The 24002-nt window shown below is 38.7% G+C and overlaps 1 protein-coding gene across 4 annotated transcripts; it reads right to left on the bottom strand.

Annotated features, from left to right (window-relative positions):
- Positions 1 to 205: 205 nt before the first annotated feature.
- On the bottom strand, positions 206 to 22867 carry CPSF6 (cleavage and polyadenylation specific factor 6). Of its 4 annotated transcripts, none has more exons than XM_060112450.1 (10): positions 22723 to 22867; positions 14229 to 14438; positions 12473 to 12576; positions 7998 to 8143; positions 6938 to 7111; positions 6698 to 6808; positions 5736 to 6240; positions 3539 to 3654; positions 2890 to 3043; positions 206 to 395 (listed from the first exon to the last, which is right to left on the bottom strand). In XM_060112450.1, exons 1-10 carry the CDS (start codon positions 22780 to 22782, stop codon positions 209 to 211), a joined length of 1767 nt encoding a protein of 588 aa, XP_059968433.1. In that variant the 5' UTR covers positions 22783 to 22867; the 3' UTR covers positions 206 to 208. The 4 variants fall into 4 exon arrangements, with proteins under 4 accessions (XP_059968433.1, XP_059968432.1, XP_059968435.1 ...); XM_060112449.1 differs by having other exon boundaries at positions 206 to 398; XM_060112452.1 differs by lacking the exon at positions 6698 to 6808 and having other exon boundaries at positions 206 to 398; positions 22723 to 22865.
- Between the last annotated feature and the right edge of the window lie 1135 nt (positions 22868 to 24002).

Raw genomic sequence — 24002 nt, forward strand, 5'->3', positions numbered from 1 at the left:
CACAATATTCAAGGATAAGAGGTCAAAATGTTTACCTGTTATTACTCACCTGTCATTTATCTCAGATGTTTCCAGAAGATTAAATTCAGAACAAGTAGTTGAACCATGTAAAATGTGGGTATATACTGTATAAACAATAGCCTCGGAGTTATAATTACTATTAATAATACATATGTTAAATACAACAGGAACAAGGAATACCCACCTTCTAACGATGACGATACTCGCGCTCTCGGTCACGCTCTCGATCGCGGTCCCGGTCCCGGTCCCGGTGTCTCTCTCGTTCTCTGCTTCTCTCTCTGTAATAATCATCATGACGATCTCTACTGCGGGATTTATGACGCCGACTCTTTTCTCGTGATCTACTATGATCCCTTTCTCTTGATCGTTCACGTCTTCTAAAAGAAATTACTGGATTAATGCTCTCCATAATTAGATAACTTAAAATATTCAATATTTTGGTGTTTAAAAATACCTAAGGCAAAAAATAACTTATAAATCTAATTTAAACTAAAATATCCTGAACTGCCAATAATGATTTACTCACATACAAGCATGAACTAGAAATCCCATTTTCAAAAACATTCACCCGGGACTTCCCTGGTGGCCCAGCGGTTAAGACTCCTCACTCCCAATGCAGGGGAGTCCTGGGTTCGATTCCTGGTCAGGGAACTAGATCCCGAATGCCACAACTAAAAATCGCATGTGCCGCAACTAAGACCCGGCGCAGCCAAATAAATAAATAAAAATTGGGGACCAGACACACCATGGCAATACACCATATCATCTATTACATATATTATAACTAGCAGCCTAAAACAGACATGCAGTATTTACTGAATGAAAAGCAGAAAGGTAGAGGAGAGAAAATTTCAAAGGACTTGTTTCAAGCTAAAGAACATAGAGAAGGTAGTTTTTAGACACAAAATTCATGAAATCACTCAATATATAATGAGACTTAAATACATAAACTACCACCTATTAATAAAGGTTACCTAAACCTATATGTAAATATCAATTTTACATTTAAAACTAGCCAAAATATGGTTCATCATGAGTGTTACCACTAAGAAACTTTCTAATGAAATATATATATAGGTGTGCTTGCGGGGTGGTGGTGCTGAGGGGCATGGTGGGAAGCAGAGAAGAAACTTAGAAAAACATGAGCACTAGAAAAGACAGAGATACTATTCTCATTTTTATTTAATAAAGAGAAATGTTTCATGAACTGCCTTTAAAAACAAAAACAGGGCTTCCCTGGTGGCGCAGTGGTTGAGAGTCCGCCTGCCGATGCAGGGGACACGGGTTCGTGCCCCGGTCCGGGAAGATCGCACATGCCACGAAGCAGCTGGGCCTGTGAGCCATGGCCGCTGAGCCTGCGCGTCCGGAGCCTGTGCTCCGCAACGGGAGAGGCCACGACAGTGAGAGGCCCGCATACCCCCAAAAACAAACAAACAAAAAAAACCAGGTACTTTAACCAAAGTATGTATCTTAGAAATCCTACTATTCTACATTCTGAAATTCACAACAAGGAAATAACAACTGGCTATTAGTTTAATCTCTATTTTGTATTTCTGCACCAGACAGCTCAACTTAGCAAACATTATAAAGTGCTAAGCCTGTGATGAAAGTAGAAGTTATTATTCTGGACTTAAATAGTTAAAAGAAGACTATATAAGATACAATCTTTAGTTATGACAAATGTGTTCAGATCCAAACATCTTTATACTGGGTCAAAAAGGTACTAATTATAAAGTTGGGGATTATGACAAAGACAAGCTCTCTTTTCCTAACTTAATGAAGACAACTCTACCACTAGATAAAGTACACTAAAGACCTGAAAGTATCATGTCAAGGTTAAAGATCTACCTTTTGAAAATATGTAAAATTTCAAGGTTAGCGGTAATGCCAAAAAAAGGAACTGCCTAATTAAAATAAAAATACTAAGAAATAGATTATTCATTAACTCCTTTGTTCAAGAAATATTTATTTAGCACCCAATCTGTACCAAGCACTGTTTCATCATTACAAATACTGTAGCGAACAAGACAGGTAAGGTCCTTTCCATCTTTTGATGTGTTCTAGTGGAAAAAAATGTGCATTAGTAACAAATAAGAATAGACCGTAGTAAGTATTATGAAAGAAATAAACAGAATGAACATGACAGAATAACCTGGGAGAAGACCCCTCTTAGCAAGTTAGATTGAGTTGAGTCATGAAGGATAAGAGCCAGCTATTAGAGCCAGGGAAAAGGACTCTCAGCAGAAGAAATACCAAGTACAAAAACAGCAAGGTGGGCAGAAATACCAAGTACAAAAACAGTGAGGTGGGGCTTCCCTGGTGGCCTAGTGGTTGAGAGTCCACCTGACGATGCAGGGGACACGGGTTCGAGCCCCGGTCTGGGAAGATCCCACGTGCCGCGGAGCGGCTGGGCCCGTGAGCCATGGCCGCTGAGCCTGCGCGTCCGGAGCCTGTGCTCTGCAACGGGAGAGGCCCGCGTACCGCAAAAAAACCCCCAAAAACAAAAACAAAACAGTGAGGTGGGCAAGTGCTTGATGTGTCAAGAAGAAGAGAAGGGAGACCAATGTGGCTAGAGACAGTGAGCCAGAGGAGAGGTACACAGTGAGGCTGAAAAGATAGGTAGAACTGTATCACACAGCACTTCAATATTTACAGTCTTATTCTAAGAATAACTGGAAGCCACTGAAGGGTTTTAAGCAAGCAAACACCTAACATTTGATTTAGGGTTTAAACAAAAACAACAAGATCACACTAGCTGCTAAGTAAACAGTAATAAGTAAAATCAAAGTCCTATAAAGTCCCAAACACAGTATTTTTTCTATTTGCAAAGCAGCAGTTTTAAATAGACATGAGACAGGAAAGTTTTACCTTGATCCAGAACCATAAGACTTGGATTCAATTCCATGAAGGCAATCTTGCAAAGAGCTAATAAGAACTTTGCAACGATCATCAGCAGATACTTTGGATTGTTTAATTAAAGAAATTGCAGTTACCAATGTCTCAATAGCACTCCCATAATCACCTGTGAGTGGAAGGAGAGGGGCCGAAGTCAAATAAATTTTGTTTTCAAAATACCACCAAACCATTTGGGGCAACCATTTTACAAAAGGAATGCACTTTAAAATCACTACAGAAGATGTCTTCATTTTTCTCAGAGTTTCACCATTCTGAAAGGCTTTAATGTACATGAAGTTAACGCCATTTGTTACTATTATAGCTGTGTGAAACACATAATCATTTAGTAAATATGAGAATAAATGAGCTGCCTTAAGGTCCCCGAGCCATTAAATGTCAGAGCTAATATTTAAATTTACACCTAAAATTTTAAAATTAGGGGTTTTTCCACTACACTGTGACATACAGTTCCCTTCAATGCCTTTTAAATAAAGTATAGGTAATGATTTGTAAATATAAAAATAACTACTACATGTAGATGACCCATCTTCAAGACTGTACTTTTTAGGTCATTCCTAATAACATAAATAAGAAATGTTAATACAGAAAGAAATATACAAACCAGCACTGGCATCAGACACAGCTCTTGAAATAGCACTGCTTGAGATTGCCCTATTTCTATTCATGATTTCTTCAAACTCAGCTTCACTCAATGGTGTTCTTGCAGTATCCATTTCCCTGTAAAATCGAAATAAACCTTAAATCATACTCAAAAGATTTTCTAAATTAGTCACAATAGTGTAAAGCAATTCAAATAATTGCTTTTGACAAGTGCCTTAGAGCTAATAGTTACTTTTTCAGATTGAAATGTGATCTTTTTCCTACAAAGAGAGGTCTAAGCAAAATTCCCTTATCTTTCAGCTGAAATAAAGTAGCAACTCAGAAACCTCATCTTTCTGGAGGCCAGAAATTATGTATTTACATAACTATAATATACTATTTTTCAGAGTCATACAAAAACAGATATAATAAATTGTTCTGATGTCCCCGACACATACGTATATCTAAACAAAAAATCCTGACTGCAAAAAATACAACCCTACACAATCAAGGGACAGAAATTGGTTTCATTTATATTTGGATCCTCTAGGCGCAAGGCCCAATTCATAAGAGAAGGATAAAAAATGTCTGTTGGACTAATAAAATTTCAGGAGGGAGAAGATTTTAGACTTATCTTGTTTGCCACTGAATCCCTAGAAGGATATCTGGCAAATAAAAGGCACTCAGTACCTGTAAATATTTGTTGGAAAAAAACAGTAAAATCCCAAGATTTTCTAGAGCTGCTGGACAACTTTAAAAATTGTGACTGCATGTGTAGTATAGGAAAAGGTAAACTTTTTGTCATCTTAGTTATTAGTTACTAGGTAGGATGTTGAATTGAGGCAAGCAGTAGCAGTTCATTCCAATGAAATGAGGAAACAGCTAATATAACCTTCTTCATGTTTATAAGGTATTATTGTTATTCCCAAAACTTTATAAACAGCCCAACCAAATCACAAGTTGTTCAAAATCCATATATGACTTCAATTAATTTCTGTGACTCATACCCATCTGATGCCCTAAAAAAAAAACAAAAAAAAACCCACACAAGATAATCAGTTTTCTCCAATTTTCAATCAAAAATTACTCAATAATAACAAAAAATATATACACAAATGTATTTTAAGGAAAACTGACACTGTAGAAATTCTATTATGTTAGAAAAAAGACATGAGATTCAAATTTTAAACTGTCAAACCAAGCCACCGAACCCACCCCTATACACTGAGTGGACACTTAATAGGTAGTTCCTCACTGAAATTAAGCTGAACAGGAGAAAAGTTGTGCTAGCTTCCTAGTTATAACGTTTTTCAAAAGAAAACGAAGCAATTTTGGCAGTCACATAAAGACACAAGCTCTATGGATAAATAACTGTCAGGAGACTTTGTTTACAACATCAAATTTATTTTCCTGGCCCTGTGCAACTGTATGGAATTAGGCGGATGCTCAAATCCATCCCTGCACAACACTGTCAGACAAACCGAAATACAAAGTCATTCAACAGTGATAGTTAAAGAATATAAAATCAAATGATAAACTCAAAAGAAACTGAACGGGGCAAATTCAAGTAGTTCTTAGAGATTAATCTCTAGATTATGATTTGAGTATGGAAAGCTTTAAAAGTACTTTGAAAGGGGGCTTAGGGATCACTTAGTTCCACCGTGATTTCCATGTAGCTTTTTTCTAAGGATTGCCATTAACCATTTTAATTTCCATAACGTCTCTGTTTTACAAGTCTTTGTCTACCCAAATATGCTTGTAAATTATCTAATGTTCCCATTTTAATTAAAAGTAATTCTGCTACTCAGGACTCCTGATAAGCATGAGATAATCAATAGTACCTATCTAATAAATTGACCTAATTCCTAAACCAATGAAGAAACTTTAGCATTCTATGTAATGTCATCAATGGTAAATGAGATTGACTTTAAAACCTTAAAAATAGCTTAAGGATTAACCTCTTTTAACTTAAAAATGATGAAAACAAAGTGACTTGCCCTAAAATCACATGGCTGTATAAGTGGCAGAGCTGGATTATTCCCAACCCCGTTCAGTATGTTTTTCACCATATCACACTGCTTCTTCTAAGAGAAAACAATACAAAAAATTATGTACCTGGGGAAAAGGTCATGATTTTTTTAAAACTTCACTGACAGAGAAAAATACCTTTTGCAGGTCAAATACACCAAGTCTACTTTTATAGATACATACTAACTTACCTTCCAGGAGGCCCATAGTCACCCCTATCATATGGTGGAGGCCGGCCATATGGATCCGTTGGTGGTGGACCCCGGCTATCTGATGTAGGCATGCCGCTGTTAGTTGGTGGAGGAAAGAAAGCGGGGTTCACATGAGGAGCTGGTGGTGGGGCACCTGGAGGTGGTCCAGGAAGATGCGGAGGAGGAGCGAGTGTAAGGGGTGGCCCAAGAGGGCCAGGTGGGCGAGGTGGAAAGGGGCCTGGAGGTGGAGGTGGTCCCTGTTGTGGAGGTGGTGGACCAGGAGGGGGGCCGTAGCCTGGAACTGGAGGTGGAGGACCAGGAGGAAGCGGACCCAACGGAGGCTGCCCAAAAGGTTGTCCAGGAAAAAGAACTGGTGGTGGAGGGCGATCTCCTCGATTAGGAGGCCCAGCTAGAGGAGGAGGCAGAACCTGACCAGGAGGTGGAGGACCTGGTGGACCGGGTGGGCCTGGAGGACCTAAGGGTGGACGTGGTGGAGTCTGTCCAGCTATAAAGGGGAGAGAGAGAGAGAGAGAGAGGAAAAAAAAAAAAAAAAAAACCCACTTCAATAAGGCAGTTTAATCTTCATACCAAAATTATACTTTTAAAGCGTAACTCATAGACCAAGACTCTTTCTCTTTAAATGAAACCCATATGGTAAATGCTACACTAACAATTACAAAGATGAAGTTTATCCTTACACATTTAACTAGCTCAATTTATGCTTAAGAAAAACAACTGAAACAAAAACTTTAATAGATTACAGTGCTTAGAGATAGTTTCCATCTTTCAGCGTACACACACTTCTTACAGTGAAATCACCCACCTTATAGTCTACTCTGATGCCAAGCTAGAAAGTGAAACAAGGAAAAATGGTCTTGAAAGGATTTTTTAAGAGGTAAGAAAATAAGACGGATGTAAATATTCTATACATAAGTCAAGCAAGTTTGGAGAAAAATAAAGACCTTTTAGGCCAAAAATGGGTATTTCCTCTATGCTGTGCCCCATATGCCATGGAATCCTAGTTTCCAGGAACAAAGGCCGAGTTCCTTTAACAAGATGCTTGATCAAATTTCCTGGATTCCAAAAATAGCATAACAAGGAGAGTAAGTCACATTAATAATGCATTACTTGAAAAAGAGAGAAAAGGAAAAGAGGTATTAGGTAGACACATTTTATCCATGGTAATTTAAGAAAAATTTTACCTGGAAAAGGTGGAGGTGGCCCTCCTGGTCCTGCTGGCCCAGGAAATCTGTCCCCACCAGGAACAGCCCCTGGAAAACGGGCCCGTCCTCTACCACCTTGTGGAAAGGCTGCACGTGAACTGCCTCCCGGAGGACCAGCTTTACCTTCCCCAGACATTTGTCCTGACTGTGTAGCTGCAAATATCCAAATACTCATAAATAGCATTTATTAAAATAGCTGATACATAACCACTGTTAGATATTAGAAACAACTCTATTTCAAAGTTCATTTACACTATATACTAACTTGCAGATGCCTTGGGCCTGTCCAAACTACATGAGAAGTACTGGTTTAGGAAAACATTCATATCTATTTAAGTTCTTTTGAAGCCTCAAAAGATCCAGGCTTAAATGTATTTCCAATAAGCAAACATGAGTTACTTTCAAAAAGTAACTTGGCCGCCAAGACCAAAATTCTCCAACAGAAATCTAAATATAAGTATAAATCATTTAAATTTTGTAACATTCCTCAGTTGAGTGTTAAGTGCTAGAACATTAAAACAACCACTTGAATTTCTGTTAATTGCCTGATCATCCATTTATCTCTTTAAGTGATAACATTTGTAAGTGTATAATGGCAAATCTTCTCTATAGCCACTTTACCAAGTGGTGAAAGGTCTTGGTGCTAAGCGGAAAATCAACAAATACTTTGATTATCAATGGTTCCTCCTCCACCACAATAGACACCCACATAACTTTCCTTCAATCTAAGGATTAGAATGTAGTTTCTTCCTTTCTTTATGATGGGAATGACAGGGCTATAGAACTTGCACACTGTTGTATAATGCTGGGTCTGTGACATCTAGAGAAAAAACGGGAGTAGGTTCCCAGTATACGGGACCAGTCATAATCGGTAATTTAAATCAAATTCAAAGCATGGACTTTCTAAAATGGATTCGCCAATGAACTAAATACTAAATATAAATATTAAGATGACTTCTCCAATATAACATCTAACAAATGCTAGCAACATTAGTTAAAATGTACAACTTTTAATAAAAGTCTTTGAGGGGTTGCTTACTTTTCCTGGACTGCATTTCAAATTGACTCAGGAACTGTTTATTGCATGGAGTTACAACAGGATTCTGACCATGAAGCTCTCTTTTAGGCAAAAGATCCATTAATTTTTTTGAGGATGCTTCAGATCCAACACCAACAAGGGCAAACCTAAAAGATGTTTAAAGGGGTGTGGGTAGAAAGTGAGGAGGGATTAACTTTTATTACTCTTATTAAAAAGGAAATGGTCTGAATTTCATTTTACTTAAGAAAACGGAAAATATTTCTTAGAAATATACAAAGCTCACACTTTGATCTTTAACTTTTTTTTTATAACAACACATCATACTACCTACTCACTTAAAGTGTATAGAATTCACTGGTTTCTTTTTTTTTTAGCATATTCAGAATTTTACAAACATCACCACAATCAATTTTAAGAACAATTTTCATCACTCAAAAAACCCCCCATAACTGTTAGCTGTCACTCCATTTCTTCCCACCCTCCAACCCTAATGAATCACTAATCCACATTCAGTCCCTACAGATTTGCCTATTCTGAACACTTCATATAAATGGAATTATACAGTATGTGGTCCTTTGTGATTGGCTTTTTCCACTTAGCATAATGTTTTCAAGGTTTATGCATGTTGTAGCATGTGTCAGTGCTTAATTCCTTTTCATGGCTGAATAATATTTCATTATATGGATATACCACATTTTCCAAAAATCGACAGACATTTGGGCTGTTTCCACTTTTTTCATTATTATGAATAATGTCACCACGAAAAGATGCTCAATATCATTAGCCAACAGGGAAATGTAAATTAAAACCACAATGATACCATTTCACATTCACTAACCAAAAAAACAATTAAGAAGTGCTGGTGAGGATGTGGAGAAAACTAGAACCCACATACACTGTTTGATGGGAAACGTAAAGTGGTGCAGCCACTTTGACAAATATCCCAGCAGCTCCTTAAAAGGTTAAATACAGAGTTAAAAATACAATCCAATAAATCTTCTCTCTTGGGAGTTCCCTGGTGGTCTGTCTAGTGGTTAGGACTTGGCGCTTTCATTGCCGTGGCCCAGGTTCAATCCCTGGTTGGAGAACTGAGATCCTGCAAGCCTCATGGCAGAAAAATAAATCTCCTGGTGTATACGTGTACCTAACAGAATTGAAAATATATGTTCACACAAATTGGTACATGAATATTCACAGGGGCATTATTTATAAGAACAAAAATGGCAATTTTTATAAACATTTATAAATTTAATTTCTTTCACTAAATATTTGTCTATATGAAAGGGTGGTTCTGGAACAGTGCCAAAATCATATGGGGACTATAGTGTAACCTATCTTTTTTCGTATGCTATGCTGATGTTGTTTATTTTTTATCAGTATTATTACAGAGTTCCCTGTTTACACAATTAACATACATAAATCAGGTATAATGTGCTGGACCAATAATAAACTTCCCCCCAAACAAGACAGAAAAAGTTAATAGTGCAATTTAACCTATTGTTGGCTCTCAGAGAATTTGCACCTTAGAATGAAGAAGAAATGGGATGCTTAGTACACAGTTTCCACAGTCAGATCTCATCTCCATGTGCTTCTCACAGTATGAGTACCTCATTTTGCTTATGAGAATCTATCTAGTGTTTAAAAATACAAAATTATTTTTCAAAATTAACATTTTATAAAACAGCCCCAGGGTTTCCCTGGTGGCACAGTGGTTGAGAGTCCGCCTGCCGATGCAGGGGACACGGGTTCGTGCCCCGGTCTGGGAAGATCCCACATGCCCTGGAGCGGCTGGGCCCGTGAGCCATGGCCGCTGAGCCTGTGTGTCCGGAGCCTGTGCTCCGCAATGGGAGAGGCCACAACAGTGAGAGGCCCGCGTACCGCAACAAACAAACAAACAAACAAAACCCCCCCCCCCAAAAACCAGCCCCAAATTCAAGCTATTTAATCGAGTAGTAGCAGTGGCAGAAGATATAACAACAGTGTAACCTATTTAGATGAAAGAAACAATTTCCTTAAAAAAAAAAAGAAAATATATGCTCATGCAAAAACTGGTATATGAATATTCATAGGGGTCTTATTCATAATAGCAAAAAGGAAACAACCCAAATGTCCACCAAATGATGGATGGGATTTTAAAAATGTGGTGTATCCACATGGTGGAATACTATTTAGCTATAAAAAGAAATTAAGTACTGACACATGCTACAACATGATGAACCCTGAAAATATTAAGCTAAGTGTAAGACGTTAGTCACATGGGACTATTCTTTATGATACCATTTCAGAATAGGCAAATCCACAGAGACAGATTGCTAATGCATATGGGATTTCTTTTGGGGGTGATTAAATATTCTGGAATTAGACAGTGGTAATGGTTGTATAACTTTATAAAGAAACTAAAAACCACTGATTTGAAGACTTTATAATGATAAATTTTATAGTATGTGAATTATATCTCACTAGGAAAAATAAATTTAAAATAGAAAAAAAAAATGAAAGAGCAACAATTCACAGTTATATAATATTCTAAATTATTCTCAGAAGGACTCTTAGGAGCCTTTTCTCCCTGGTATTCAAAATGGTCCTTTGGGACTTCCCTGGTGGCCCAGTAGTAAGACTCCGTGCTTCCAATGCAGGGGGCCCGGGTTCGATCCCTAGTGGGGGAACTAGATCCCACATGCACCCCGCAACTAAGAAGCCTCCATGCCGCAACTAAGAAGCCTGCCTACCGCAACTGAGTCTGCATACTGCAACGAAGATCCCGCATGCCACAACTAAGACCCAGCACAGCCAAAACTAATAAATAAATATTTTTTAAAAAACGAGATCCTTGGTCAACAAAGTCTGCTGTCTGATTCAAGATTATCCTGGGTCACAACATTTAGAAATAATTTAATTAATTCACTAATTTAACAAACATTTATTGAGCACCACCTCCTATATCCCAGGCACCATTCTAGGGTTAGGGATACAACAGTGAGCCAAGCTCTTACGGAGCTTACAATCTAAACCTAGTAGGAGACAAGACAATAAATGAGTAAAATACACCATAAGAAAAGCTAAAAAAAGGAAACAGTGATGGGAGCAGAAGGTCTTGCACAGGGTGGCCAGGGAAGGGAACTCAAACAAAATCCTGAATGAAGTGAAAGATCCCAAATGTGGACATTTTGGGAAAAAATAAACCAAAAAGAAGAAACAGTGTAAAGGTCTTAAGTAGCAATGTGTTTGAGGAACATCAGAGACTAATGTGGCTGAAGCAGCATAGGGAAGGCAAAGGGTAGTAGGAGATGAGGTCAGAGAGGTAGTGGGGAAACCGGTCTTAGTGCCTTGTAGGCCACAGGGAAGATTCTGGGTTTTACTCTGAATAAAATAGATAACCATTAGAAGATTCTGAGCAGGCAAATATTGATGTCACTTTTTTTCAGCTTCTGCTATGTGTCATGTATATAGACTGTAGAGAATCAGAGTGAAGGCAGGAACACCACGTAGGAGGCTATTACAGAAGTTCAAGTAAGAGAGAACAGTGGCTCGGATCAGGTAGTAGAAGTGAAGTTCATGAAAAGCACTCAGACTCTGTACGTATTTTGAAAATATTCCTAGTTATTGAAAACTGGCATATTAAACAATATAAAATAAGTACATTAAGCATATTTTTTACTTTATCATTCTGCATCTAGCAAATTACCTTTTAAAAAGTCCAAAATCTGCACCTAAAGATTTATATAAAATGAAGCCTGCCACAACATTATTTATAATAGGCAAAAACTGGAAACCCAAATAACCAAAAATTAGAATGGTAAAATAAATTACAGTAGCATACAAGGTATGATGGAAAGAACTAATACATTAGGGAAGATGTATGTTTATTGTTAAGTATTTGTTTTACTCCGTGTATCAAATACATTATAAAACGTGAGTTGTAATCCTATTGTTTTTGCAGTAAAAATTTAAAAACCTGAAAGTATATTCACTAAAATGTCAAGAGCGATCATCTATGGATGGTGAGATTGTGGCTTTTTATTTTCTTACGTTTGGACATCTGTATTTTATAATGATCCCGTAATGATCCTAACTCATTTGTGTAGTTTAATAGTTTAAAAAAATAAAGCAAAACATCCATGTTACATTATTCTTCAGTTGCCCATCTTCCACTATCCCTTAATTACAGGGATAGCAATGCTTCTTCAAACTGTCATTTCAAAAATCATTTCAACCATAGATGGAGAAAATTCAGGAAAACTGGAAAAGAGACCTAATCTATCCACACTCCCAGCTCCACTAGTTTTAGTGAGGTAGATCACAGGATACATGAAATGAGTATGAATCTTTATCCAAGAACCTCCTGACAATGCAGAAATAAAACATCCTACACATGTGTAGCTAGCATTAACTTCAAGGAAAGTTGCCCCCCAAACTGTAATCACTAGCTACTAACTTCCATTAGGGAAAAAAAAGAATTAAAACAAAATTCTTACCCCTTTGACTGGCCATTTGCCCGATTTTCAAAAAATTTTATCTCCAAAATATCATTTACTCCCAAAGAATGAACTGCTTCAGTTAAGTCTTCATCTGTTGTCCACTGCAAGATATTTCCCCCTCATTAACCATCAAAACATATCCAAGATTTTTATTGTTTCCATTTATTTTTTTAAGGGTAAACTCAGGATAAACAAGAGAAAATGCTCAGTGCAAATTAAGTACAATTACTGCCAGTCAGCCTTCAATTTTTAAATAGCACAAAAGCACCTGAGGACATAATTTTATCCCTTGATAAGAGTTTTGGAAATCAGAAGCTACATACCCTTAGAGAGAACATAGATTTTTTTTTTTAAAACTGTTAATGAGTTTTTGGTCTCTTCCAGCTTTCAACTGCTACAACTTTAAATTTTCAATAAAACCAATCTCACTTGTCACTTCCTTTCCTTAAAGGAAATTATTTGGGGAAATAAACTCCATCTTATGTTTCAATATAAGATGGAAAAAAACAAAACAAAACAAAACACCTAACATGTATTGAGTACCTACCATGTACTTTATATCAAATATTTAATTCTTAAAACATAAAAGTCCTATATCACTCCCATTTTACACATGGGATAGAGAGGTTATAGAGAGGTTAAAGAGCTTTTCCAAGGTTATAAAACTAACATATGTAAAAACTAAGATTCAGAGGCTTACTTAGCAACCATACTCTTCATAACTACATTGCTACTGTCTCCAATATTATAAAAATTGCTCAGGGACTTCCCTGGCGGTCCAGTGGTTAAGACTTTGCCTTCCAACGCAGGGGGTGTGGGTTCGATCCCTGGCTGGGGAACTAAGATCCCATATGCCTCGGAGCCAAAAAACCAAAACATAAAACAGAAGCAATATTGTAACAAATTCAATGAAGACTTTAAAAATGGTCCACATCAAAAAAAAAAAAAAAAAAAAAAAAAACCCAAAAAACTTCAAAAAAAAAATTTCCTCAGACTGGGTAGTGGGAGATAGATCAATTAGTTTTTTTAAAACATAAACATTTAAAAATAAGGAAATGGAACAGTAACAAGTTTTGATTTCTAGACAATTTAAAAATTTTAAAGTATGTGTAACAAATGTTTCTAAGTAGAGATGCAAAAATTCTATAGGACTATTTTAGTAAATATTTAAGATTTAATACTAATAAAATATAGATAACACTGAACATCCAGCTAATGAAACTCCCAACCAATAATAAGCCTACAGTCTCATAAATAACCCAAATTAAAATACAATGTATATAGCAGCATTTCCATAAATCAGATTTCAAATTTACGAGCGAAAATGAAATTCAACATGTCTGTAGTATGACTTAGATAATGAAAACTCTTAAAACCGGAAGTTGTACTGTGTTTCTCTCCTGCACTTCTGAATCCCGGTTTGAGACTTTATGTGAGCATTTTTCTTTGTAAAACTGGGATAGCTGAAGTGTAGGAGTAGTAAAATAAAAAGAATTGATTTGAAGATAAAATCGAACTATATTTAACTGTAATCTCTACCAAAACAAGTTGAATGTCTACAAAATTCAGAACTAGAAGATTTGGAATTTACGATATTTTAAAGGTACTTGTATCTCCCTCCTCGTTGCATAAGCAAGCATGTAGAACAATCTAGTAACTTCAAATTCTTACTTTATAAAACTGGAGAAAACCAACTACTGGAACAGTTTGAAATCAATCACCTATGATTTAATTCATATGTTAAGTCACTTACCCATGTTAGATTTCCAATATATAATGCAATTCTCTTTCCAGTATATGTATAGACAACATTTGGTGCTGCTCCTTTACCCACATCATCACCAACAGTTGGTGGGAGAGTATCCATGTAATCCCGATCTTCTGGGGCATCTCCATTATTTGCAGATGGAGAGATGACATCATCATACAAATCTATCTGATCATGCCCACCATATTCAGCTTCCTGAGATACAGAAATAATGCTCTAGATTATACAATAGTCAGACTACTACTAAACAGATTTGAATGCAAATTCATTCAACTATTTTGTTTTAAACATTTGGTAGAAGATAGAAACAGCCAAAGATCTCAGTACAAATCTTTTCACTTTATGCCACAGACGTATTCTTCTTGAACAGTGCCTATAAAGCCAATTTCTATACAATCAATACTATTTTCCCACCGATATTTATTATAATACAGGAAATAACATTCCTCTAGGAATAGAATAACATGTAGACAAAATAAAGTAATAATAAAAAACTTTCCATGGAAATAATAATACTCTAAAAGTAACAACACACGAATACAAACAGATGGGCTTAAATTTTTTTTGACACACAAATATCACAAAAATCAGAGCCATTACAAATCTTTTAATATTTAACAGAAAAATACAACTATCGTTTTCTTTGGTATTCAGTATCTTGCTTTCCAACTCTGTGAAAGCTATTAGTTTTAGAAAAAGCATAGTGAGCTAAGCCATAAGAAAGGGATAAAGAAATGTGGGTATGTAAATGATTCCGTACATCACAACAAATGAACAGGGGAAAGAGAAACAATAAATAAAACAGGTTAAACTATCCAAATTAGTATCTATTCATAGTTTCATTATTCTCAGTCAACAAAGAGTTAATGCTTACCTGACTTCTTAGTCAATTGGCAAAAGATATCTACATAGCCAAGAGAAAAGGAATACAAGCAAGGATCTAGTAAAGCTTTGCCATTGCCAGCAGCCGAATTAAAGCAATGCTAGTAGATGCCACTTACATGCCCAAGTGATATGCAAGTAAGAGGTAAACGAAAATGAAGCAAATATGTGAACAGGAGAAAAATGGAAAAATAGGGTTCAATCTGTAAATAAGCACAAGAAAAATGAAATGCAGGTACTGGCAGAACACTGAACTCCATTTAAATTGCCTTTGGTAACAGTTACTGGGCCACAGCCTTGACTAGCCAGTATCAGAGGAAAAGTTCTATTTTTATCTTCCTCCCTTTCCACTGCTAAGTACCTAGATGTATGTGAACTATTTTATTCTTATGAGGTAGAATATTTGAGATAGTAAGGGAAGAGAGGCAATTACACTTAGAAAACAATAAACTTAAAGAGTTCAGACATAACTCATATCCTCTCCATTAATACAATTCACTAAGGATGAATACAAATGGCACATAAGGAAAAGCTAATAGTTTTAGGGACTATTGTATGGATAAAGAATGACACAGAGAAGATATCTGTGATGACTGTGAACAGATCAACAAAATATTTTTATTATAGGCCCCAAGGGAACATGGCTGTTGTTTTGTTATTCAGAAGGGAGCCAGAAAAAGATTTTTTTTTTTTTTTTTTTTTTTTTTTTTTTTTTTTGCGGTATGCGGGCCTCTCACTGTTGTGGCCTCCCCCGCTGCGGAGCACAGGCTCCGGACGCGCAGGCTCCGGACGCGCAGGCTCAGCGGCCATGGCTCACGGGCCCAGCCGCTCCGCGGCATATGGGATCCTCCCAGACCGGGGCACGAACCCGTATCCCCTGCATCGGCAGGCGGACTCTCAACCACTTGCGCCACCAGGGAGGCCCCGAAAAAGATTTTTTAAAAAAGAAACAGAAAAAGAAGAAAAAAATCTAGAAGGGGAAACACCACTTATAACACATAGCCAAAGGGACCTGAAATTTGTAAAGTCATTTCAGGTAACCTTCAGCATAACGAAGTTATCCAATTTACTGATTATGTAACAGAATCTCTACATAACATTGTTAACCAGGTTGAATGTCTGTAACATTTCATAAGGAACAAAAATCTCAAGGTAAGTCAGAGAACAAAACCATCATTAGCAATGGGCAGAAACTAAGACCACAAGTCACTGAATAATGCCATAATTTTGTTCGTACAACAATACCAAAATAACCTTTGAGAACTGAGTTTTTAAAAACCAAGCAACATGATCAAATCACAGTGATAGCAAAAATTAGAAAAAAAGAAGGGTGAGTTTTGTTATGAAGTTTCAGTGTAGCTGAAGCTTCAGGTGGCATGGCTGCAGCAGTGATTCCACACACTTAAGATACTAAAAACCTTCCCGCAAGGGGTAGTGGGCACTTTAGACTCTTTGGCAATCCAGTTCTGTACATCAAGTAGAATTATTATTACTATTATTCAAAAGGAGTTGTGTTTCCATCCTCCTCAGCAGAGACTATAATCACACTATATGGTCTGAGGGAGAGTAAAAGAGAATGCAAGGGTTATTAATAGCAGCGCTAAAATAAAAGGATTTAGATTTACACTTTCATGAAACAGGTTAACACATTATGATTTTTCATTAGTTGTAAATCTAGGAAAATGTTCACATAAGTAGACATCATTTACAAGCATAATTGCAGCTACACTAACCTGGTGAATCACCATGACTTACTATTTTTGTCCATCCACGAATTCCTATGTTGACACCAACCAATTTTCCATACTGATATGATTCTACCAATATTTAGGATCAGCCATTTTGTCTGGTAGCTGGACTGCTTCCAACTGGTTGAAGTATGATGCTAATTGAGACCATGGTCCTGGGGTTTGATCTCCATGTGGACTAGTTAGCTTCGCTCAGTTCCAAGGCCACAGCCTGTACTTCTAGCCCCAATGGTATGCATTTGGACTTGGTGAAAAAATTATTAATGAATCTGAATACATTTGCCACCATTACTAAAATGCAACTCAAAACACATACTCATTCTTCCTTTTCAGCTTTAGCATATCACACCTATCCTCCAGATTAAGGAAAAAATATATATATACACACACACACACACACAGAACACATCCTACTTTCTGTTCCCACTCTAAAAGGGGGAAAACATGCACATTCTGAAATTATGGAAAATGTCTATCACAGGTCACATATAAAGAAGGTGAGCTCTGAAAGTCTATTGGACAAACTTTGTCAAAGAGAGATAGTCCACAGTGTCAAGTTCTACTATGTAGTCTTTTTTATTATTACCATTAGGAAATTTTATTGGCATTCAAAACCAACAAAAACAACAAAAAAATCAACATTACCCCTCTAATTATTTTAGATACCAAATACTGCCCAATTCTAACTACCTACTTTTCATAGCAGCTTATCACCAACAGAGCTGTACATTATATATAAATTCCAGTAGGCAACAGCTCTTAAGGTTTGTTAAAAAAATCCACTAAGTTATTTCATTCCCTACATTCTAATTACTATAATCATTTTAAAGGCAAGGTATCCTTTCAAGATTGTACACTTCAAGATTATGTTCCTCATGATATATGAGTAGCTGTTGCCCAGTCAGAGAAAACGCTTAAATTAAGATGGATAGTAAAATAACCAAAATTCAATTAGCTCCTTTTAAAAGCTGTGTTTCTCAACCTTTTTTTCATTATCATTAACCCCTTCCTCCAAAGAATTATTTTTTAGACATACTTTCCCTAATCACCTCCCATAAAATTTTAATGTCACAGATATAGTGTATACCATTATTGGGATGACTGTGGTATAGTTGTACTATATTTTCACTCTCCCTGATAGGCCCAAGACAGCTTTTGGTGGTCCTAAAATTGTATTAATACCACTCCTGCATTATATGATACTACCACTAATGGCACAGCAAAGGCCACTTGTTCAAAGTCCCCATAGTAAAAAAAAAAAAAAAGGAAATTTAATAGTCATTTCCATTTAGAGAAATATAGCAGGGGGAAAGGTTTTATCTTGCATTTACAAAATGTATTCTATACCATGGAAGAGAATATAATATACCAGCACATAAAATCCAACAGCAGATAATCTAATACATATTTATCTTTTTAAAATACTTCACTTTCTGATTTTGTCTATGTTTCAAGTAGATATTAAAATTAGTTTGTAATCCCTATAAAAAGCTCAACTAATGGTAAGGAAGCCAACTTGGTACTAAAAATATGCCACATAAACCACAAAGTGGGCAACTGAATGAAGTACTCATAAATAATAAAACTGAGTAAGAAGAGTTCCAGCTCCCCTAAACATTTCTATCCAAGTTTCTTAATCAATCTCTACCTACCTCAGTTTCCACCTTACAAGCCTTATCTTAGAGGGTTCTCTATTCAACATAAATTTATTAGAAATAAGATTTCACTGATATTTGCCTAATAAACTTATTTTCCAAAATTAGCTAGACATTGGCTATAGCAGATACACAATAACTAAATATAAACTATAACGACTCATGATATAAAGGCAAGTAGACTTAAGCATGTCTAGGTCTCTAGCTTCCAAATGAATTTTTTCCCACTACCTATATACATTTTCATTTTAAAGTTGGATGGTCAGATTACTAAGTGAGCACTGCTATCAGTGACCTACCACCAGGTACATCAATAACTAAATTCCACATTAAGAGCTTTTGCTCCCCAAACAAGCAAAATACACACTATTTCAACGCACCCAGCATAAGCTTTCCTGAAGTTCACAGAATCTGACTTTCCTCTCCTCTGCCAACAAAAATTCTACAGACAAAGATACACATAAAGGAGTCGTTTCTATAACACATGACCTGTCAGAGTGTTATATTTATGTGTCTCCCAATCCCACTACAGTGCACTCTAAGGACAGACTATCTAAACTTTGTATCCTTCCTTGTTGGCATATAACAAATACTCAAGAAATATATATTAAACAGTTGAGTTAAAAAATTTAATTTAGTTTTGGTCAAAATAAAAATCTATAATTATTAAATATTAGGCTAGTAACTACTACCTTCAAGTACAAATCCCAGTTCAAACTGAATTGATACACACTATAGAGACTGAAACCAACCACTTTCTTCTCAACTCCAAATCCAAGGTAGAGGTTTGTAAGTTCAAATTCTTCCACTGGAGCAACTGTTCTCAATTTGGTTGGTTACATGCAAAGACCTTAAACTTAAGAACTAAAAGAGCAGCTATAAAGAATAGCTGAGTCCCTTGTGCCTTCTCCCTTTCTCCAATTTCATTCTCCATTCTTAATTCATCTGGTGAAGAAAGGAACTATTCTATAGTTTCACTAACTTTTTCTCACACCATATCCAAATTAAAGTTTCTTCTAAGACAGCTGAATATCTCATATTTTCAAATAGGTTTTTACTGTTCTTTACCAAAACACACATGAAAAAAATGTATCATAAAAGTATGACCCTTTAAAATTTTAAAAAATGAAAAATACATGAATTACAAAGAATTTCAAAGCATACTGTGCAATTAAAACTACAGCTCACATTGAAGAACAAAGATTTTTTTTCAAATGTTTACAGCAGTTTAGAAGCCAAAGTCAAGACCCGTTATACTTAGCAAAACATTTTACTCAACTACAACAAAATAGAGTCATAGTTGGGACTTCCCTGGTGGCGCAGTGGTTTAGAATCCGCCTGCCAGTGCAGGGGACACGGGATAGAGCCCTGGTCCAGGAAGATCCCACATGCCGCGGAGCAACTAAGCCCGTGCGCCACAACTACTGAGCCTGCGCTCTAGAGTGCCACAACTACTGAGCCTGCGCTCTAGAGCCTGTGCTCCGCAACGAGAAGCCACGCTCCCTGCAACTAGAGAAAGCCTGTGTGCAGCAACGAAGACCCAACACAGCCAAAAAAAAGTCATAGTTTACTACAGCAACCAGCAGAAGTAATGTCACCAGCTAATAAGAGTGCAAAATAAAACAATCAACAATAATTTTGTAGTTGCCTGTAATTCTGATAAAATTTCAGATAAATATTTCAATGATAATAACATTATTAAAAATGAAGGATAGGGCCTCCCTGGTGGCGCAGTGGTTGAGAGTCCGCCTGCCGATGCAGGGGACACGGGTTCGTGCCCCGATCCCGGAGGATCTCACATGCCGCGGAGCGGCTGGGCCCGCGAGCCATGGCCGCGGAGCCTGTGCTCCGCAACGGGAGAGGCCACAGCAGTGAGAGGCCCGCGTACAGCAAAAAAAAAAAAAAAAAAAAAAATGAAGGATGAACCTTAAAAACCACCAACTATCCTTATGTGGCCATATTTTGAACAGGAATTACCACAGCAAGCAGAAGATTACAAAGGCCAGTGATATGCAAAATAGTAATAAAAACAAAGTCTCTACTTAATCCCATTAACCGATTGAAAAGTATAAATATCTTTCTAGTAAAAATCATGCAACTATGTGTGAAATATAATACTGTATGTACAAATCAACAAAAAGTTACATTTTTAAAAGAACCCTATAAAGCAGTTCCTCATCAGGGCCACAGAATTTTAACCTCTTCTTACCTCCTGCTCGGTCAGCACTAGTTACTGCACAGGGATAAGCAAGTATCACTACATCCAGCTATACAGGTTAGAGAAATGCCCATCCCAAATTAAACAGGCAAAAGCCTAAAAAATATTTCATTAGAAGGTTCTGAAGAAAGCTCAACTTCTAAAATTGTAGCCCAATTCTTCCTTTATTGTGGGTAGAAAAACAAAGCAAATATATTTTCTTGTAAGAAAGCTAATGAAGACTGTCTTGAACATTTAACTCTTCCTTTACTTCCAGATACGGACCCCTTTTCGATGGAATGTTACATTCATTTGATAAATAAAAGGAAAAGAAATTTCCGAGAAGTCTTTGTCTACTGACCTTAAAAAAGGATTAGAATCTGACTGTGTTTAGCACTCAAGGTAATTTTCTAAACTGTCATTGACACAACTCAGGCATCATATATCCAAAATATAAGCACAACAAAAAAGAAAAATTTTTAAACTTAATGTTTGATTACAGTGGGTTACGTTTAAATATTCATTGTCTTTAACGGAGTAGGAAACATTTAAAGCTAATTGCATTTTTTCCCTAATATTTAAACCAGGGGCACAATCATGCCTCAAAAAAACCAGCAAGGATTTCTAGCTTTCCCTATTTATAAGAAAATCTTTAGCCCCTAGTCACAAATAAGATCCTTAATGGAAGGGGGAAAAACCCACAAAAACACATTAACCAGAATTTTACTAAGCTTCTCATATGGACCTGGAAAATATAAGAGATAAAGCGATTAGGTGCACTGCAATTAGGCACAATTTGATTTTTTAAATGTGTTACTACATAAAAGGGAGTAGAGATGTGAGCAGTAGGCTTACAGCTTAAACGTCACTACTCTAGTAACAACCTTTCGCAAGGATGCCCAACATCAGACATCACAGCTCCACAGCTAGTCCTTCTAGGCTACTGTGGCCAATGAGATACCGGAAAAACCTTGCACTCTCACTTTCTCCAGCCTTTCAAAACCCCTCGGAGGACAGTAAACATTTTGCTTTCGGAAATCAGGTCAGAGCTACAATCCTTTATTTTAAAACTAACACCATGTGAATTTCGGGTGAGATTCTTTCATCACACTTCTTATCTCTTGGTGAGCTACCGCCTTTTTTGTTCCATCCAACCCTCGGGCGTCCAAGTCTTCCTTTTCGCCCGGGCCACCTATCTTTACAGGTATTTTCATCACAAAGGCCAAGCACGAACGACTGGGCCTCAAAGGCACTACAAGCCCTGGGCCACCGAGGCAGGGAGGCAGCGAACGGACGTTTTAAACACGATCCATGGGTCCGAAAGTCAAAGGACTTGTTGCAAACGTGCCCGCCACGAAGCCGCCTTCCCGGAGTGTGAGGGGAGGAGGAAGAAGGCGCCACGCCGAAACCTGTCGCAAACACGAGCAAGGGAGCGCAGGAAGCAGAGCGCGCGGGATACAAAGGGCCGTGAATACGGCCTTCCATGAGGCGACCGTGCGCCGACAGAGACAAAATGGAGCGGCCGGAAGAATCGGAGCCCGAGCGGCAGGGCCGGGGGCGAGACGGCGGCCGGCGCGCGCCCCGCCAGGCTTCCTCTTCGCCCCGGCGGCCGGGGAGGGGGCGCAGAGGTGTCCCGTTCTCCCCCCGCGCACAAGCCACCCCTCCGCCCAGGCCTAACACGGCGGGAAGCGCCCGCCGGCCGCCGCCAACAATGGGGAGCGAGGCAGCGGACAGGGAGGGGTCGGCGGCAGCTGCACGGCGGCCCGCGTCCGCGCTCGGGAACCCGCGGCGAGTGGCGGCGCCCGCCGCCCGCAAAATGACGCGCTAGAACGAGGGGTGAGGGGGGCGCCGCGCCTGGGTCAGGCGGCGCGGCCCACAGGCGCCAAGGGCGCACGGGCTGCAGCCGCGGCGGCTCGCGGCCCACGGTGGGCCCCGGGTCCGCATCCCAGCCGCAGCGCCGCCTACTTCGGCGGCGTGGGCCCAGGGCCCTCACGTACCTGGTTGAACTCTTCGCCCACATCCGCGTAAATGTCTATGTGGTCCACACCGTCCGCCATCTTCCCTCGGCCTCGGCCGCCGCCACCGCTACCTCCTGCAGGAGAGCCCGCCGCGGCAGCAGCAGCGGATCTAGAGGCGGGGGCGGAGCGCGCTGCGTCACTTCCGAGGGCTGAGGTTGGGGCGGCAGGGGGCGTGCGTCTACTCCGCTGCCGCCAGTTCCGCAGGCGGAGAATCAAAACTGCACCTCGGAGGGCACAATCGGTTTCTTTTGTGTGTCTGGATTAGGTTTGGGGGGCGGGGCGGGGCGGGGGTGGTCCCAGTCATTTCCAGAGACTGTGGTTTCACTTTGTCCCTGGCAGACTCAAGCGTTTTGTGATATTTTCATTTCTCGGTTTTTCTTACATTTCTCACAGCCAGGGCTTTTAGAGAGGTGGAAGTTTTATGTCACGATGAAATACAAAGTGTAGCTCCGCTTTCTGTGAGCGCCCAGAGAGGATGTCTCACCCCTAAAACCTCAGAGACCAGCAGAATTTCGTTTGCCTTGTAAATGCTAGTTACCCGTTGATGATTATCTTGAGTTATTTGCATGCTACTTGTGTCATTTGCATGCTGTTTATCTTTCCATCTGTATCCTCGGCATCGTCTTCTTTCATCTCCTCCGCGTCCCACCTCCCCCCCCCAACCTTTCATCTCTCTTCATTTGTTTCCACCTTTGAGCTGCAGTTCGTTTTCTCTGGGATAGTTTAAATGCCTCTAACTTGAATGCGGTGCCCCTCGGACCCACCCTATAAGGTGGAGGTATCTTCAGGCAAGGGCTTCGCTCTTAGACTCATAGAATGTCAGAGAACTGAAAAAGGTGTCATTAAATCCAAACATTTTACAGTTGAGGAAGGGAACTGAGGCCTAAAGAATCGGATTTTCCTGGTGGCACGGTGGTTGGGAGTCCGCCTGCCAATGCAGGGGAGCTGGGTTGGAGCCCTGGTCCGGGAAGATCCCACATGCTGAGGAGCAATTACGCCCGTGCGCCACAACTACTGAGCCTCCGCTCTAGAGCCTGTGAGCCGCAACTACTGAGCCCGTGTGCCACAACTACTGAGGCCTGTGTGCCTAGAGTCTGTGCTCCGCCACTGCAAGAAGCCTGAGTACCGGGACAAACAGTAGACCCTGCTCTCCGCAACTAGAGAAAGCCCGTGCACAGCAACGAAGACCCAACGCAGCCAAAAATAAATCAATCAAATAAATAAATTTATTTTTTAAAAAAAGAACCAAAGTGGTTTAA

The sequence above is a fragment of the Mesoplodon densirostris genome, chromosome 11, assembly GCF_025265405.1.
Source record: "Mesoplodon densirostris isolate mMesDen1 chromosome 11, mMesDen1 primary haplotype, whole genome shotgun sequence".
Lineage (NCBI taxonomy): Eukaryota > Metazoa > Chordata > Mammalia > Artiodactyla > Ziphiidae > Mesoplodon > Mesoplodon densirostris.

Bases quoted from the DNA above. Each gene is read 5' to 3' on its own strand.
- CPSF6 (XM_060112449.1), bottom strand. From the start codon at position 22,782: ATGGCGGACGGTGTGGACCACATAGACATTTACGCGGATGTGGGCGAA. The intron at 7,112-7,997 runs GTAAGCAACCCC...GGATATTTGCAG, and splicing joins TGAAATGCAGTCCAGGAAAA to CTACACAGTCAGGACAAATG. The intron at 3,044-3,538 runs GTTTGTATATTT...TTCCACTCACAG, and splicing joins TGTGTCTGATGCCAGTGCTG to GTGATTATGGGAGTGCTATT.